The 19,811-nt window shown below is 33.9% G+C and overlaps 1 protein-coding gene across 7 annotated transcripts in view; it reads left to right on the top strand.

The window, feature by feature from the left end:
- Nucleotides 1-19,811, top strand: part of SENP6 (SUMO specific peptidase 6) — a 115,286-nt gene that overhangs the window by 51,150 nt on the left and 44,325 nt on the right. For 4 of the 7 annotated variants that reach the window (XM_036094079.2, XM_036094078.2, XM_036094077.2 and 1 more), the window contains 3 exons: nucleotides 3,080-3,150; nucleotides 12,033-12,178; nucleotides 17,317-17,704. In XM_036094079.2, the coding sequence (XP_035949972.1) occupies nucleotides 3,080-3,150; nucleotides 12,033-12,178; nucleotides 17,317-17,704 (605 nt within the window). The remainder of the gene's footprint in view (nucleotides 1-3,079; nucleotides 3,151-12,032; nucleotides 12,179-17,316; nucleotides 17,705-19,811) is intronic. The other 3 variants (XM_036094083.2, XM_036094081.2, XM_036094087.2) reach the window with 2 other exon arrangements.

Genomic DNA, 19,811 nt, shown 5'->3' with positions numbered 1-19,811 from the left:
AGGGATATTATTCTGAATTGTCTTTTCAACTCTTCTGCAAATCTAAAATTATTACAAAATTAAGCTTATTTTAAAAAAACTTCCAGGGCTGAGTCTTATCTAACCCTTAATAAGCAGAGCATTTTGAGGTTATTTAAACAATTCTTCACAAAAGGAAAAAAAACTTTCCAATTGTTTTATGCAGCTTATAAAGTGTTGGGTCCATGAGGTGAGGGGTTTTTTGTTTGTTTTTTGTGTTGTTGTTGTTTTTTTTTAACTTCTACACAAAACAAAAACCTTTACAAGCAAAAAAATCCCCACCTTGTAGATAAGAGATGACAGGGAAGTTTCTGTGCTTCTGCTTGGTTTGAAGTGAGAAAGAAATACCCACTGAGAAAACCTAGGCTTGAGCTGTTTGGAGTGTGAAATTTTTGTATCTGTAGAGTGATGGAACCCTCAAACCAAGAAATCAACATAAAATTTGATTTTTGATCACCTAGCAATTTTTTAAAAAACTAAATTTTAAAGAATACAACATAGTTTATGGCTGGAAAGTTTTCAAAAATTTTATCAAAGTAATAACGACTTTCATCCTGAAATTCTTATATTCTTGTATTAAATTTTAAGATATGCTTTTATTTCTGTAGTTTATTCATACATATTTTATTTTATTTATTTTTAAAGATTTTATTTATTTATTTGACAGAGAGAGACACAGCGAGAGAGGGAACACAGGCAGGGGGAGTGGGAGAGGGAGAAGCAGACTGAGCAGAGAGCCCGATGTGGGGCTCAATCCCAGGACCCTGGGATCATGACCTGAGCCGAAGGGAGATGCTCAACAACTGAGCGCCCCCAGGCGTCCCTATTCATACATATTTTAAAAGAAAAATTAGTTTTCCCTGTTTATGTAGGGAAACATGTAGCACATACTCAATATGTTGTGGCCATAAGGTCTGGAAATGTTGGCCAATATACAGAATAGTTTATTAACGTTGCATTATAATACATGATAGTCATGGATATTATATGATATATTCCGTGTGGTGTTTGTTCCTCATTAGCAAGGCGTAGTTTAGTACACTGTGTCAAATGGCAAAGAATACAGTGCATTTAATGCAGCACTTTCACCAATCCATGCACATGTATGATTGGTTGTCTCAGATGATTCATGTCAGTTATTACTAAATAAACCTGTATTTGTAGCATACCCCAGAATAGGTAATCAAGCAGGTTCAAACTAACAAAACCCAAATTATCTGTATTTTCAGATTTTGTGCCCATTCTCTGTCAAATAATTATTTTCTGTATTGATAATCGTTAGTATTGAAGAATATATACTATTTGTGTTAGCCAGTGTTTTAAAAATAGTTTTTGGAGTTTACCGTACTAGTATCATGTTTTGCTTCAGATTCATTGCCTCTGTTGCATTTTAAAGTTGATATCTTTATTTTTCCAAAACGAAGAGTTATAAAAATTAGAGATTAAAAAACCGATTATTTGACTTAAAGATAAGACTCCATTATATCCTTTTTAGTGTAAAAATATATGGAATATAAAAACATGAGTTTTAAGTTTAGTATAATTAGCTGAAAACCTACCTCCTTTGTAAGTGCTAGTACTACTACTATCTCTTAGGCAAATTCTCATCTTTACAACTCATATCCTCATGAATCTTCAAAATTCTGTCAGGGTGGAAATTGCCCAGTTGTACAAATAATGCTGCTCAATAATCATGAAAATTCTATTACTCATCAGTATGGATGCAGTTTGCCAGATTTCAGATTCTGGCATTGCTATTTAATAGTTACGTGAGTATAGGCAAGTCAACCATATTGTACCTCGGTCTCATCTATAAAGTGCTAATAATAATATATACTTAATATATACTTTATAAGGTAATTTTGAGAATTAAAGTACTTAAAGATATAAAGTCCTTAGAACAGTACCTGGCACATGATGCTCACTATCTGCTAACTGCTATTACAAATACACTACTATCACTACTCTTGCTATTTTCCTCTTGTGTCATTCTCCTATTTTGTTTTTAATTTAGATGCTTTGACTTCTACAACATAGAATATGAAATTCTTTTGGAAAAATTTCTTTAGGATTTTTGTTTACTTAATTATATACTCTGATAGGTATTGATCACTAGTGTGAATTTACAAATAATAGTACAGCCTCTTTTATTTTTAATTCCCTGGCTAAGTAAAATGGGAATATTTTTAGAAGTTTTTATTTAGGGTGGAAAAGTAGCTATTGTAGCTCCCTGGTCTATTGCACTTTTTATAAATCTTTAATACTTTTATCCCATAACTAGCTATAGTTTTTTTTGTTTTACCCCAAAATTAGTGTATATTTGGACTTAACGTTCTATTTTAGGATCTTTATTTACTAAGGATTATGTTCAGAATCCTGAAAATTGATTGTATATGAAGTCTGACGATGTAATTTAATGTATTTTTAAAGTATAATTATATCTCCATGATGTATTCAAAGTACAAGACTAAAATACTTGTTCCATAATTGCTGGTTTTGTACATAACATTTTTTGTACTTATTTTGAAATTTTCCTCAAGGCCAGTATCTTAATCACCATTTATTCCCTTTAGTCACTGATTTGTTTTTAAACAACCAGAAAGATTTACAGCAAAATTGGGCAAATTGGGTATTATTAAGCTGATTTTTTAATTCAGAAAATGTGACAATGAAGTATTACATTTTTTTTATGTGGTTTTTATAAATTGACTATGAAGGCAGTTCCAAAAGAAAACTAAAGTTTTGTGCACCATGTAACTTTGGTGACTACTTTGAAAGGACAATAATTTAGATTCATTTATTATTAACTATTTATTTGAAAGTCTGCTTGCTGTGGGACTTTGATAGATAACAGTCCAAATAAAAGGTAGTCACTTTTCTTAGGGACCTTACAATGTATTAAGCTTTACTATATTTGTATATATAGTTTCATTATTTTATAGTATCACTTTTTTATATGGCAAAGAAGCTATGGTTTGCTTTTAATAAACATATTGTAGGTATTCCCTCAGCCTTTTGAAAATATTTTTTCTGTTAAATCTGTATAAATTTCCTTTTTTAGGAAAGAATACCCACCTCATGTCCAAAAATTTGAAAATAATTCTGTAAGGTTGAGTCGGCCTCAAGGTGTTGGTAAGTGTACAGTTTTACTTGTTAACACCTGTGAAAGGTTTTGAATAGTTGTATGAAAGGTAAAAGTAGAGATATGACACTGGTTTTAGAATATTCCCAAGTATAATAGATATATGTAGAAAAGCATTTTTTATAACTGATTTGAAATCTTAACTGTGACCTGAAATTATCAGGGAATAGTTGCACAATTACAGTGTGAAATCTTTTTTTAATTAGTATTTTCATTAAATTCAGGATCCACGCATTAACTGTAGATGGGTTATAGCTTCAAACTTGTGTTTATTGAACTGTATTATAATCTTGTATGATGTGGTTTTGTTTTAAATGGTTATGATCCTAAAATTTAGGATATATTAGGCAGCCACTGAATTTAAAAGAGACCATACCTGATACAATTGTGTTAATAATAGATGTTGGAAAATAGTTGTGGGTGGAAATTTTGATTTTCATTGAAATAATCTTTTAATATACTGATAATTAGTGCAAAAATAAAGGCAAATAGTATTTATGGAAAATGTGTCACCATCAAATTGATTTTTATTATCTAGAATAGTGATTCTTAATCTGTGTGTCTATCTTGTTTGTCCCGGGCCTTTTCTTGCTTAAACCACAGTTCTTATCCAAAATCTAATTAATTTAAACAGCTGGGTTTTCCTGATAGCTAAGAGTTTGTTTTTTAAAGCACCTAAACTCTTTGCTGCTCTTGAGTGGAAATGTTTTATTCGTATATTGAACATATCCCTATTTTATGATAAGAATATTCCAAACTTTATCCTTTCTTAATAACTTTGCAGTTATGAATGTGAATTATTATACGTGGCACTATATGGTTATGCTCATTGTTTATTAATAATAACCACCCACTTCAACATTCATTCTGTTATACCTTAAATCTTTTTTGAACTCTGTACTGGATGCTGAGTCAAATGCCTTATATTCATTATTTGCTTTTATCCTAATTCATTATCTAAGATCCTTTAAGCTAAATTTAACTTTACCTACATTGTGTGCAGAGGAAACTGAAGCACAGCGGGATTATACAGCTTGCTCACAGACATGGAGCTGGTATTGCAATCTAGGCCTATTTGATACCAAAGCCCATGCTCGTTACCACTGTGCTTTACTATTTTCTTGCTAGACCAGAAAGAAAGTTATTTCTAATCCTCAGAGAAGAACTGCATAATAGGTATTATCATTCCCATTGCACAAATGCATTTTGGTGAGCTAAGGGATTTGGCCCATTCTGAATGGTTTTAGGTACAAGTCATCCCCAGGTTTGTTACAAATAATTTTTAAAATTTGACAACATTCATTAAGTAGGTAAGAATAATCTTTAATTTTTTTTAATTTTGAAATCATTTTTGACTTAGAGAAAAATTGTAAAAATAGTACAGAGTACCCATTTATTCTTTACCTACCGTCCCCTATTGTAACATCTTAGTCACAGTAGTATATTTATCAGTAAGAAATTGGCATTGGTATAACATTCTTAACTAAGCTATTTCACCAATTTTTCACTAATACTCAATTTCTCCTCTAAAATCCAGTTTGGGATCTCATACTACATTATTTGTCATGTCTCTTAAGTTTCTCTGACAGTTTTGAAGAGTAGTCATCAGTTACTTTGTAGAATGCCTCTCAGTTTGAGTTTACACGATAGTGTCTTATGATTAGATTGAGGCTATGCATTTTTGGCAAAACTTCCTGTCTTTTTAAAACACATCACATCAGAGGTGATGTTGATGTCTGTTTACATTTACCACCATCTCTTGGAGTTAGGTAGTTTCTGCTGGGTTTCTCCACTATAAAAAAAATTTTTTTTCCTAGTTTTTAATAAAGATCTTGAGTGAAGATACTCTGAGACTATACAAATACCCTGTTTTTCCTTAAGCTGTCACCCACTCACTGTAGCATCCATTGGTGGATCTTGCTGGTAACTATTACTACTACTTGGTGTTTATCTAATGGTAATTTTCTATTTTTTTCATTTCTTTTAAAGATATTTATTAACGGAAATTCTTATGTAGGGAAAAGCTATACTTTCTCTCAATAATATTCGATTATTTATACTTTTGGACTCAGATAATATACACTTGGTATATTTAACTCATAAACTTTGTAGCTTTTGTGTTGGGTAAGTACATGTATACTTGAGGATAGGATGAATAACAATGTTATAATAATGCATATATTGTTGTATAAAGATTGCATTTTTTTCCAATTTTTTTATTGGTATGTTAATCACCATACATTACATCATTAGTTTATGATATAGTCTTCCATGATTCATTGTTTGTGTATAACACCCAGTGCTCCATGCAATACGTGCCCTCTTTAATACCCATCACCAGGCTAACCCATCCTCCCACGCTCCTCCCCTCTAGAACCCTCAGTTTGTTTTTCAGAGTCCATCGTCTCTCATGGTTCGTCTCCCCTTCCGATTTCTCCCCCTTCATTCTTCCCCTCCTGCTATCTTATTTTAGGATTTCCTTTGGAGATATTTTTTTAAAACATTGGGACTTCAAACTCCAGAAATAGTAGTTGCTGGCATAGCACCTGGAATAATTTTCTCCTAAAAAGAAATCACTATTTTTTTTTTTGTTCTTAACACCTAAGGTGATTTTCTCAATTACTTATTTTTCCCCTTTATTTTGCATTTAAGAGATACTTTCAGAATGAATTTTGATAAATTATAGTCATATGTCAGCACTTAGTAGCATTGATAAACAGCTTTCTGGGATAAAATTAAAGCTTGTGAACAATTGAGTATAATTTTTGGTCAGATCACATATTCTGTTGCTTCATTTGTTTGGTGTTCTTTTTGTATTTTTTCTAAACATAAAGAAAACAACTATATAACTATAAATTAAGATCTCATTTCTTTTCTGTACCTGTTCTTTGTATCCTTGTCAAAGAGAATTGATAGACATTGAACATTTAATTATATTCTTAATGTAATTACATTATGATTACAACTTAAGTCACTAATTTACACTACTTAACCCACGTGCGGAAGAAAAATATGCCCTTACTCTTAACCAATCTGTATATCTTCCATTAGCATCTTAATATATAACTTCCCAGGCTTTTTCTATGCATATACATTCATTTTATTAAAGCATTCATGTTATATATACATACAGAACAGTATGTATATATTGCTTTTTGACTTTGTTATGATATTCATCTGGTTTCTATACTCTAATTATAAGATGTTGGAATAACAGAGGAAAACCAGCACTGAAAACACAATCAAAAGAAGTTTAAGAATCAAATGGATGCGTTTACTTATGTAAACTTCTTTACAAGTTAATATATCCAAGTCTCTGTACAAGTTAATATATCCAAGTCTCTGTAATTACTTTTTAATGAATAGTGACCACTATATTTATGTATCATAATTTAGGTTGTTGTCAGTGGTTTGATAGTATATATATTATGATTAATAATCTAGGATACGCATCTTATGTATTGGATCTATTATTTCCTTAGATTAAATTCCTAGTAATAAAGTTACAGGGATAAAGGTTATACATTTTAAAGACTTTTGATACGTTACTGCCAAATGGCCTTCTTTAAAAGGATATGTCAACTTCCCAAAAAGAGTATTTGAGTATGCCTGTTTTCTCATGCTCCTCAGCAACATTAGTTATTATCATTCATTTAGGCATTGCTAGTCTGATAGGGAAATAGTATTTGTTTTTCCACATTTCCTTCATTATTGGTGAGGCATTACAGCGATCATTTGAATTTCTTCTTTTATTCATGTCTGCCTATTGTAGCCTTTGCGTGTTTATCACTTATTTAGCATGACCAAAAGTGATTTTTTTTAAGGAGGTTGTAACAAGAACGTAATACATGACTTTAGTTTTATTTTACATTGAAAATCAGTCATGCTGGCAGCTACATGATGGAGAAAACTAACTTGATTTGGTTTGTCTTTCTCTTTTGAAAGACTGTAAAAATAATTTAAAAGCAAATACATAGGGGCACCTGGGTGGCTCAGACGTTAAGCATCTGCCTTTGGCTCAGGTCATGATTCCAGGGTCCTGGGATTGAGCCCCACATTGGGCTCCTTGCTCAGTGGGGGCCTGCTTGTCCCTCTGCCGCTGTTTTCCCCCCCTGTGCTTATTCTCTCTCTCAAATAAATAAATAAATAAAATCTTTTTTTTTTTTAAGATTTTTATTTATTTATTTGACAGAGACAGACACAGCGAGAGAGGTAACACAAGCAGGGGGGAGTGGGAGAGGGAGAAGCAGGCTTCTCGCGGAGCAGGGAGCCTGATGTGGGGCTCGATCCCAGAACCCCGGGATCATGACCTGAGCCAAAGGCAGATGCTTAACAGCTGAGCCACCCAGGCGCCCCAATAAATAAAACCTTTAAAAAAATAAAATTAAAAAAAAAAATAAAAAGATGTTGAGCTAGAAAATCCAACAAGAAATATCCTAATCTTGGTGTTCCTCGTATGTGGTCTTGGGTGAACATTTTGTTTTCTTCTTATCCCTCTTTAATACTCATTGCATAGAAACTGCTTTTTATGTCTAACAAAGTAATTTAATCTTCATAGGAATAATAACTAAAACTTGGATGCTCTGGACTAGAGTAGCTTCTCTGTAACTTCAGGTGTTAGTTGTTGGGAGAAGCTTTCAGTTCCTCTCTTTGTCTGGAGGCTAAGTCCTTATGTTTCTAGATCTGCGAGTGAATCAGTATCTCTGTGTGGCAAAGTTAAGGCATTTTTAGAGATGACATAGTAACAGCATTTCTTCCACCCATGTAATTTCATCTTTTTAAAGTGATATAGTTGTATCTTTTGTAATGTGATTCATTAATCCAGTAAACATTTTTCGAGCCCTTAGCTTGTGCAGTTTCTAGACACTGGGAGAACACATGGCTGAAACATGATTTCTGCTCTTTCAGAGCTGACAGTATAATGGGATGAAACCGATCAGTACAAATAATAGTAAAATAAAATGAGGTGCTAATTGAAGTACAGATAAAGGGGCGCCTGGGTGGCTCAGTCGTTAAGCGTCTGCCTTCGGCTCAGGTCATGATCCCAGGGTTCTGGGATCAAGCCCCGCATCGGGCTCCCTGCTCCGCGGGAGGCCTGCTTCTCCGTCTCCCACTCCCCCTGCTTGTGTTCCCTCTCTCACTGTCTCTCTCTGTCAAATAAATAAATAAAATCTTTAAAAAAAAAAAAAAAGAAGAAGAGTTAACTAACTTAGAAAAAAGTCTGTGTGTGTGTGTGTGTGTGTGTGAGAGAGAGAGAGAGAGAGAGAGAGAGAAGGAGATCGATTGATTCAGTTGATTGGTTGATTTAGTGTGAAAAGTGCTTCTGCTGCCTTAGTAACAGAATAACCTGAAGAGAATATTGGTACACTTGACAAAAGTGGTCCACAGTGTGTGTAGAGATCCTGGTGAGGAATGAAAAGTAGACTAGAGCTCAGGACATGACTACTTCTGGTTATTCTTTTATTAATATTATTTTTATTGAAGTATGGTTGACATAAAATATCACATTAGTTTCAGGTGTACAACATAGTGATTCCACAACTCCATAAATTATGCTGTGCTCATCACAAGTGTAGCTAACATCTGTCACCATACAACACAATTACAGTATCATTGATTGTATTCCCTATGCTGTGCCTTTTATTCTTGTGACTTACTCATTCCATAACTGGAAGCCTGTATCTCCTAGTCCTTTTTACTTGTTTTGCCCACCCCTCCCCCCTCTTGGCCACCATCAGTTTGTTCTCTGTATTTATGGATCTGTTTCTGCTTTTGTTTGTTTGATTGATTTTTTAGATTCCACACATAAATTATTTTGCTTAGCATAATACCTTCTAGGTCCATGTTGTCACAAATGGCAAAATTTCATTTTTTTTTATGGGTAACATTCCTCTGTGTGTGTGTGTGTGTGTGTGTGTGTGTGTGTGTGTGTGTGTGTAAACATAGGGGTAGGGGTAGGTAAATCATTTCAAATGAGTTTTTTGGTTTTTTTTTTAATTCTTTGGATAAATACCCAGTAGTGTAAACCCAATAGTGTAATTACTGGATCCTATGGTATTTCTACTTTTTAACTTTTTTGAAGAACCTCCATACTGTTTTCCATAGGGGCTAACCAGTTTACATTCCCGTTCGTAGGGAGTGAGGATTCCCTTTTGTCCACATCCTCATGAACACTAATTATTTCTTGTCTTTTTGATACTAGCCATTCTGGCTGGCATGAGAGGTGATACCTCATTGTGGTTTTGATTTGCATTTGCCTGATTATTAGTAATGTTGATTCATCTTCTCATGTGACTGTCTTTGGAAAAATGTCTATTCAGATCCTCTGCCCATTTTTTAATTGGATTGTTTGTCTTTTTGATTTTGCATTGTGTGAGTTCTTTATATATTTTGGATATTAATCCCCTATCAGATAATATCATTTGCAAATATCTTCTCCTATTCGGTGGGTTTCCTTTTCATTTTGATGGTTTCATTTGCTGTGCACAACTTTTATAGTCCCAGGGCACCTGGGTGGCTCAGTCGGTTGAGCGTCTGCCTTCAGCTCAGGTCTTGATCCTGGGGTCCTGGGATTGAGCCCTGTGTTGGGCTCCCTGCTCAATTAGGAGCCTACCACTCTCACTCCCTCTGCCCCTCCCCCTACTCACTCTCTCATGCATCCTCTCTCTCTCAATAAATAATAAAAGTAAAATCTTTTTTAAAAAAAAAAGTCCCTTTTACATTTCTTGTAAGGTAGTTTAGTGATGATGAACCTCTTTAACTTGTGTTTGTCTGGGAAACTCTTTAGCTCTCCTTCAATTCTGAATGCATATCTTGTCTGGTAAAGTATTCTTGGTTGTGGGTTTTTCCTTTCAACACTTTGAATATAATCATACTACTCCCTTCTGGTCAGCAAAGTTTCTGCTGAAAAATCAGATGATAGCCTTATGTGGTTTCCCTCTTATGTAACTATTTGCTTTTCTCTTGCTGCTTTTAAGGTAAAAAAGATTCTCACTTTATCTTTAATCTTTGACATTTTATTATCTATTTTGGTATGGACCTCTCTGGGTTCATCTTGTTTGGGATTCTCTCTCTGTGCTTCCGGACCTGGATGTCTGTTTCCTTCCCCAAGTTAGGGAAGTTTTCAGTCATTATATCTTCAGTTAAATTATCTGCCCCTTTTTCTTCCTTCTGGGACCCCTATAATGTGCATGTTAATATGCTTGATGTTGTTCCAGAATCCTTAACCTGTCCTTTTTTTTTTTTTTTTTTAATTTTTTTTCTTCTTTTCGCTGTTCAGCTTGGGTACCTTGCATTAACATATCTTCGAGATTGTTCATCCATTCTTCTTCATTCTCTAATCTGGTGTTGATTCCCTCTAATGTATTTTTAATTTTGGTTATTGTATTATTCAGCTCTGATTGGCTCTTTTTAAAATTCTTTATCTCTATGTCAGAGTTGTTATTTTGTTCATCTACTCTTCTTTCATGTCTGGTGAGCCTCCTTATGACCATTACTTTGAATTCTTCATTGGGTAACTTGTGTATCTCCATTTTATTTAGTTCTTTTTCTGAGGTTTTGTCTTATTCCTTTTGTTTGGAACATATCTCACTATGTCCTCATTTTTCTGACTCTGTGTTTGTTTCTGTGTATTAGATAGGTCAGCTACTTCTCCTGATCTTGAAAGCAGTGGTCTTATATAGAAGGCATCCTATGAGGCCAGGTAGTGCATTCACCCCGAGTCACTAGAAACAGGTGCTCCAGGGGTATCCCCTGTGTAGGTTGTGTGTACACTTTCCTGTTGTGATTAAGCCATGACTTCTTTGGGGTATACTGGTGAGCAGGGCTGGCTGAGAGGCCTGGCTGTGACTGCGGTGGCCTTGTGATGGTAGGGTTAGCTCTTGGCACACCTGGCTGAGTGGTCCAGCTGCAGCTGCTGTGAGTATGCTTGTAGGAGAGGCACAGTCCCTGAGGGGTTGCTTACTGGATGTGATGTTGTGGGAGTTGCGTTGGAGGCACACATGGGGTTTGGCTGCTTGAGTGGGGGGTGGGTCCACAGGCAAATGCTGGGGAGGGGTAAGCAGTGCGAATAAGGTAGATAGATTGTGTCAAAAACTGGCACCTGCAAGTGTCTGGTCAGCTAGGCTGAAGAAGGGCAAGAAAAATGGTGCTTCCCAGTATTTTCATTCTTGGAGAAACCTCCTGTATATCCTGTCCCTTCCACACATGCCCTAAACTTAGTCAATGAATCTCTTTCATGTGTAACCCAGGTACTTTTCAAAGTGCTAAGTGATATAATGCACTGGCCCTTTAAGAGCAGAGTCTTTGTCTTATAGCCCTCCAGCTTTCCCAGAGTTAAAGCCTACTGATTTTCAAAGCTCTTGGAGTTAATCTCTGCTGATTTTCAAAGCCAGGTGTTATGATGGCTTGTCTTTGTGGTGTGATTCCCAAAGTCAGGGTGCCTGACTTGATCCCTTCACTCCTCAGTGAGGACCTCCACACCTGTGTTATCCCTCCCACTTTTGGGTTGTCAGCGGGGGATTTGGTTCCCGACTGCATCTCTGGCCCTCATACCCTTTTCAATATGCCTTTTCCTTTATTTTTTTAACTGTGGAAGATCTGTTCTGGTAATCGTCAAGTCATTTTCGGAGTGAGTTGGTAGTTGTTGCCTTGGTGCCCAAGGGAGGAAGTGAATTCAGAATCCTCTTACTCAGCCATCTTTCCCTGCTCCCAAGTTTTGGTTACTCTTTATTATATATGTTGTGAAACATTAATTTATTTTAACCAAAACATAATAATTTGATAATATAAATTAGCATTGTTTATAGCAAAGATCATGAGGAATTTATAAAATTTAATTTCAGTACTTTTGGTTTTTTCCTCCTTCCTTTAGATCGCGTAATGAAGAAAACTGAAGAGTCTGAATCACACCTGGAGTCTGAAATTAAAAGGAAAGTACCACAGAAACGTCATAGTAGCACATATCAGTCTCCGCCTCCTCTGTCTCCTGCTTCAAAAAAATGTTTAACTGATTTAGAGGTGGGTGGAGAAATTATTCTCTGTTGCTCATCAGTTGGTATTTTTATCAATATTATTTTTAGTACTTACTAAATTCTAGGTGATCTTTTCTTACAGGACTAGAAAAGACCTAGAAAAGTTATTTAAGCAAACTTTTCTGCCTTCATTATGTCATTTTTTCACTATCCAAAATGTAGAACATGTATGATCAGTGCCTTCCTGCAACATACTCCAAATAAATAGCTCTCAACCAGAAATATTTTGAAATAATTTAAAATAATTTACAAAAAGTTGAAGAAATAACAAAAAGATTTTCTGTATACCCTTCTATTAGATTCTCCATTTTTCCACATTTGATATATTGTTTTCCCTCCCTCTGCCTTCCTTCCAACTTCCCTGTGTGTGTATGTGTGTGTGTGTGTGTGTGTGTAAGTGTGTGTGTTTCTGCACCATTTGAGTATAAGTAACAGACATCCCCATTTATCACTTAATACTTTAGGGCATGTTTCCTTAAAAAAGGCAGGGGAGGGGGGTGGAGAGGAGACATTTTCCTGCATAACCAGAGTGCAACTGTCAAAATTTAAAAATTAACATGGATCCAAAATTACTGTGTAATCCACAACTCCATTCAAATTTCACCTAAGTAATGTCCTTTATCAGAACAGGATCCAGTTCAGGATTGTGTTATATTTAATTGTTATGATCTTTACTCTTCTTTAATCTGGAATAATTCCTTAGTCTTTCCATGTCTTTCATCACCTTGGTATTGTGGAAAGTATGATGTTTCTTCATGATTTATGCATTTTTCAAGAATCTTCTGAAGTGATTCTGTAATCTTACCATTGCATCATATCAGATTGCATACAATGTTGATTTTCACATTGTAACTTCTGTCTTAAGATGTAGTTTCCTAGATTTGTCCACTGTAAAGTTAATTAGTAGGTATTTCTTATTTATTAATAAGATGAGCTACTGTAAGATAGGCTACTTACTTTAAGGTAGAGTACCTTACAATAGCTCATGAATTAAGGAGAAGCTACTATAAGGTAGACGGTTTCCTTATCTTATATTTACTTATGTATTCCTTTATATCAGCACAGATGTATAGATTCCTTTTTTTTTTTATTGAAGTATAGTTGACACAACATGGATTCTTACTCAAAAAAGTTATATTCTGTCACTGTTATTATTTTGATGCTCAGTTTGTCCCAGTCTTAGTCCCTGGGAAGTTCTTTAAGCTGGCTCCTCTTTCTTTTTGACACATACACATCATTCTCTGAGTACTTCCCTTAATTTTTGATGTAACCAGATAGTCTAGACTTCTTTGTATCTCTCTCTCTCAGCTCTAGAGTCATTCATTTCTCCAAGGAGCCATTGTTCCTATAAGTGGTGGAAAGATATTTTGGCATTAGTTATGCTCGTTGCTACTTGGTATCATGTTTATAGACCCTCTTAGTGGACAAAACTAGTAAATATATGTGTGTCTATATGTTAGTATTTAGTACATGTTAAAATCCATGAATTCATCTGGAGCTGCCTTGAGATTGAGTTGAGGCAAAAAAAAAAAAAAAAAAGCCCCCTGAAAAATAATGAAATAAAATCCATGAATTCATACTGATAATTCCAATTCTAGTCTAAAGCCACAGTGTTTATCTTAGTCTTTCCCACTTTGCATGTTTGTAACTTCCTTCTCTGACTGAGAAACCTGACTTCCATCATATCCAGTGTATTTACTTATTGGCTTTAGTTGCTTTTTATTTGATTATTTTCCTGGCATGCCAGCCTAAGCTTGGCTTAGGCCATACTGGCATTTCCCCACTACCTTGCCCACTGCTTGATTCAGGTAAACAAGAGTGAGAAAAGACAAAAGCTCCCCCAAGACACAACATTCTTCCCTAGGCATGCAAGCTGAAAACATCAGAATTTTTTTAACATCCAAAATACATCTTTCTTTTACTTTTCACTTCCATGCCAGTTGTTATTATTCTGTTCTTAGTGAAAATAAAGAATAGATTCTAGCCACCCTCTGTGTAATTTTTAATTCTTAGACAAGATTAGTGGAGTTTTTTTCCCCCACATGTAGTCTCTGAAATGCTACGCTCTGTACTGCTTATAAGGAAACACAGTCTTTGATATTTAATGAGATTATACATCTTAAGGCTATTTACTAAAAATGATGTCTCAGTGGTTCTTGTGAGAGAGAGGCTCATTCTTATTAAGTATAATTGGTTATTATTTATGTATAAAGCCTGGCAGATAGTATGTATTAGTGATTTTGATTTATTTTATTTTGTAAAAGTTACCTACCAAAAGGGGGGAAATGATACTTTAGTCTTTGTTTTCCAAAAGAAATTATATCTAACATGAAATTATTATGGAAATATACAACTTTATACACACTTCACTAAAAGTAATTGAGCAGTATTGAGATTCTAGTTTTGAGATTCCTAGGTTGATAAAATTCTGAATCTCTAGTTTTTATCATGGAAAAATTTAATATTATATTCGGTTCAGCTAACCTGCATTTTGTTTTTAATTGTTGCAAATAGTTCCAAGGTATGTGTTTCTTAGCTGATGGAAGGCATATGATAATAGCTCACAATATATTTCATTCTGTATTTTAGTATCAGAAATTTTAACAGTGTGTGCTTTTTCTGTTTAATATCAATTTTATAAAAGGAAATACGTGGAAGTATCACCTTTTCATGTGGTTTTGTTCATTGAAATATGTCTTATTAATCTTTATTACAGACAGTGAAAAATTGGAGGCAGTCAGTACCCAGCTTGATCATTTTCATTATGAAAATAGTGGGGTTTAGCTTTTTCTTAGACGATTAGGTATTTTATTGCAGGGTGGCATATAGATGGAGATTACTTCTTTATGAGTTTTCCTTTTAGGTGCATTGGTACCTGGCCAACCATTTGCAGTTCATTAGTGAATAATTGCATTATTTCATTTAAATATAGAGTTGACCCTTCAACAACACAGGAGTTAGAAGTACTGACCCCCTGAACAGTTGAAAATCTGCATATAACTTTCAACTCCCCCAAAACTTTATTAATAATCTACTGTGTTGACTGGAAGCCTTACCAACAACACAGGCAATTAACACATATTTTGCATGTTATATTATATACTGTATTCTTACTATAAAGTAAGTTAGAGAAAAGAACATGTTAAGAAAATCATAAGGAAGAGAAAATACATTTATAGTACTGTACTGTATTTATAAGAAAAAAATCATCATGTAAGTGAACTGTGCAGTTCAAACCTGTGTTGTTTAAGGTTTAACTATACTATTATTTCTTTCCCTAATTGACAATAGGCTAGAATTTCAGTTAGATAATCTGTCCCATATTTGTGTCTAACCAGTTGTTTGCATAGTTCACCTGCTAACTATGCATCCTAAATACACAGGGCCCTATCAAAAGTGCTATGAGAAAAATAAATTCCTTAGACCTAGACTCCACAAGTAGTATAACTGAATTCTAGACAAAACTATGTACTGGCAGAGAAAGACACATGTTTTTTTTGTTTTTGTTTTTGTTTTTAATCTACCTATGCTGAGATAGTGAGCTCATGTTCTCCTAAGTTCACCTTTGCCTTGGTTGAAGCTTGGTTTCATTCTTTGTTGTTATCTGGGGTAGATTCTTGAATAGGTAACATAGTATAATAGAACGGCTTGATGTGGGTCATGTAGGACAAACCATTTTTGTCAGTTTTCCCATCTTTAAAACAAGGAGATAAGACTATAACAGTGGGCTTTAGACTTTCTCTACGTATTTTTGAGTTACAGATTTACGTAGAAGAAATGTATAGACCATAAGCATTTAGCTCAGTGAATTTTGAAATTTATGTTTACACAAGTGATCATATATAACTACCACTTACAAGTCAATCCTCCTACAACTGCTTGATGACTTCTGTCACCTAAAAGACTTTTTTAAACAACTATGTATTCTCTTACATATTTTTAAGTTGACATTCAACATTTTTTGTTTCAAGTTTAAATGGTTACATAGGATGTTATAGTTGACACAGTAAAAGGAATAACATTTTAAAATAGAGTGGTTAACTCATTTTCTTCATATATGGATCTGGTAGCATCCAAATACTATAGCACTTAATAATTACTGTCTCTAAAATCTCACTGCCAGAAGTATTTATCCACTTATTTCCTATGATATAAGGCTCGAAGTATTTAAAAAAATTTCTTTTTGATTGAGTTATTTGGTTTTTATTGGTAGACTTTTGATTAAAACTATGTTATAGTTTGATTAAGTAATTATTTGACATAAAAAGTAAAGTTATTAGAAATGTATGTCTTAATTAGAGACATTGATTGTTTTCCTCAATTCCTGTGTCCATGAATAAATATTATGTTGCATATTGAGATAGGATTCAACATCTCTTCATGTTTTTCCTTCTTATAGTCATATGTGCTAAAGAACCTTTTTCACATAAATAAGTGTATGAGTATGAAAACAATCCTTGAACTCTTAAATTATATGTCCCAAATCAAAGGAAGCTCTACCACCAAAAATATTTTTAATAATCTCACAATTGTAATCTAGATTAGGCCTTCCTTAAAATATTTCTGAAGCACTGTCTTAGAAATCAGTTGTCTTGTAAAAGTTTTTGTTAACCAATACTTAGAATTGATTATTTTTTCCAACATTTAAAATTATCCTTTTGTTTGGTTTCATGGTTTATACTCCAGGGTAGTATACCGTTGTAATATTTCAAATGGAAGTTGAGCGCTTTTTTTTTTTTTTTTAACTATGAGAACAGTTCTGGCAGGAGATACTTTTCCATCAGAGGCATAATCAAGTCAGGTTTTGGAATGATATGTGGAAATTGAAGATTTAGATATTTATTCCATTAAGATTATTTATGCTCTGTATGCCATAGAAAATCTTTATGTAGCCATTTAGTAGTATAGATGGACTAGATGGGTCCAAAAATTCCTTCCAGCATCCTGATGCTAAATCCCAAGTAACATGATGTATTTAGTATTTAGCATTTTGTGGTAGCCTTGGTGATGATGATGGGGAGTAAGAGACTTAATTTTGAGATCTTACTTTTTATTCCATGATGTTGAAATAAAATGCCAAAGTCTTTTTTTTTTTTTTTTTTTTTTATTCTTTTGGAACTTAAGGTTTCTAAACAGTGTGGATATTGTCCAAAATGTGGAAAAGAAAAGGAAAATCAGACCAAATGCCAAAGTTGTGGTATTCTTTTTCCTAAGGATTTGCAAAGAAATTGCAGACAAGCTATAACTTTGAGTGAATCTACTGGACCATTATTAAGAACATCAATTCATCAGAATTCTGGAGGACAGAAGGCACAAAACACAGCATTACCATCCAAGAAGTTTTATGGCAACAGTGTGGGAAAGATTCCAGTTGATATTATTGTGAATTGTGATGATAGTAGACAGAATTATTTACAGACTAATGGGAAAGTCATTTTACCTAGGGCAAAAGTAGCCAAAATCACAAACCTGAAAGAAAGGAAAACAAGCCTGTCAGACCTAAATGATCCAAGTAAGTATTTTACTCCCTTTAGTATTACTTATATCAATCCAATATTTTTTACATATATTTTTAATGTGAACATGAGCATATTTGAGAAGTGTAGTTTTAATAGGTATCTCTTGTGTCAGTTATGTAACATGTTTTTTGGGTAGATGATTAAAACTGTCCATGTAGTTGGAAAATAACTGACTTTCTTCTCATCCTGTCCACCTTAAATAGTTAAAAAAAGAAAAGCACAGACCTTGGCCCTAGTCATAGGTCAAATGCCAGTTAATGCCCAACTTTCTAGCTTTGGCTCAGTTAATTTAATCTCTCTGATTTGTAAATGGATTATTTTCTGCCTGACAGAGTTTTTGAGGAAGTAAATAAAATAACATTTAAACTGCCTAGCAAAGCCCAGTAAATAAAGTATTTGATACACAGAAAGGACTCAGTGAAAATTAGTTCCCTTGCCACTTTTACTCTTCCCCTAAATCTTTTTCCTACCTTTAGACATAGGTGCATATATGTGTGTATATGAAATGCAGTCCTGTTTGTAATAAATAGCCAAAGACTGGAAACAATCAGGAAGTAGTTGAATAAACTATAGTACCCATAGCTGCAAAAGGAGAGAAAGATCTCAATATTCTGTAGAATGATTTCTAAGATCTTTAATAACATGAATAAAGCAAGGTACAGATCAGGGTGAATATGTGCTGCCCTTTATTTGTGAAGGGCAGGAGAATGAATATAGGGATTTTTTTAAATGGAAAGATACACCAAAAACTAATTTTAAAAAGTAGTTGGTTAGAAGGGAGGAAACAATGTAGGAATTAGGGATAGATGTTAGATATTTCCAAACAAACTCTTTTTTTGTAGATTTGACTTTGGAACCATGTAAATGTTTTACATGATTATAAAACAAAATTAAATTGGAAGTTTAAAAAAAACCAAAACCAAGATGAAACTAATGAACCTATTTATGTATCTAGTCGGTGGCTTGAACACACAGGAGAATTCTTTCAAGTGAATTTAAATTAAAATAATACTGTGGCTATACATTCCTAATGTGATATATTTTAACGTTAAATAGAACTGCAAAGAAATCCTAAGTGTACTTAGTAATATTGTTATTAATAATATTGGTGTTGTTATTTCTAAATACATATATTGATAAAGCAATAAGCAATTATAGTGTCTCCAGAAACCAGGATTTTCATTGTTAGTGAAAGGGAGTTCAAAAGTAAAATCAGAGAAATAAAAATCCCATAATTTTAAGCTTGAATTGGACATAATAGTGTGAGATTATTTAATATATATTCTCTTAAATAGAAGTGAACAATCCTAGTTCCCATTTTTGTGTTTTTTGAATACCATTTCTCAGTAAAAATAACTAGAACTTCTCAGAGAAATGGCTGACTCCAAGTCCAGAGCAGGAGTATATTTAATAGATCTAGATCATCTACTCATGTCAGGAAGCATGGAAGCAGTCAAAAACGACTATGGACATGTCAAAAGGACACAGGAGCTAAAAAAGAAAGGGCTCCTACTGACCAGTAATGGGACTGGTTGGGTCACAAAACGTATAACTATTTATTGAAATATGTCAAATATATTAAAATTAATTAGCTCATAGTGATATCCCCCCAAAAGAAGAAAAGCTCTCCATTGGTTACCTTTGGAGGTTGCTTAGGTTCCAAATCATTACTTTAAAAACTGGTAAATAAAAGGGGATAAAATTAAAAAAATTTTTTTAACCTGGGAAATATGTCAAGTTCTATTTTAATTTGATTCAATGTAAAAACCTTAGCTCATACCAGTACATTAGCTTATTTTTCAAAAAGAACTCAGGGGTGTCTGGGTGGCTTAGTTGATCAAGCTTACAAGTCTTGGTTTCAACTCAGTTTATGATCTCAGGGTCATGAGCTTGAGGCCCACATCAGGCTATGCGCTCAGCTCAGAGTCTGCTTGAGATTCTCTCTCCCTCTCCCTCTGCCCTTCTGCTCGTGCTCTCTCTCTCTCTCTCAAATAAATAAATAAATCTTAAAAGAACTCAGTTAAAAAAAATGATTACTGTATGATGAGTGTCTAACCAACATTCTGTTATATTATGATGGTGTTGGTATTTGATGAGTAT

This window comes from Halichoerus grypus, chromosome 9, assembly GCF_964656455.1.
Source record: "Halichoerus grypus chromosome 9, mHalGry1.hap1.1, whole genome shotgun sequence".
Classification (NCBI taxonomy): domain Eukaryota; kingdom Metazoa; phylum Chordata; class Mammalia; order Carnivora; family Phocidae; genus Halichoerus; species Halichoerus grypus.
The sequence above is the reverse complement of the archived record's forward strand: the minus strand, read 5'-3'. Positions and strand labels throughout refer to the sequence as shown.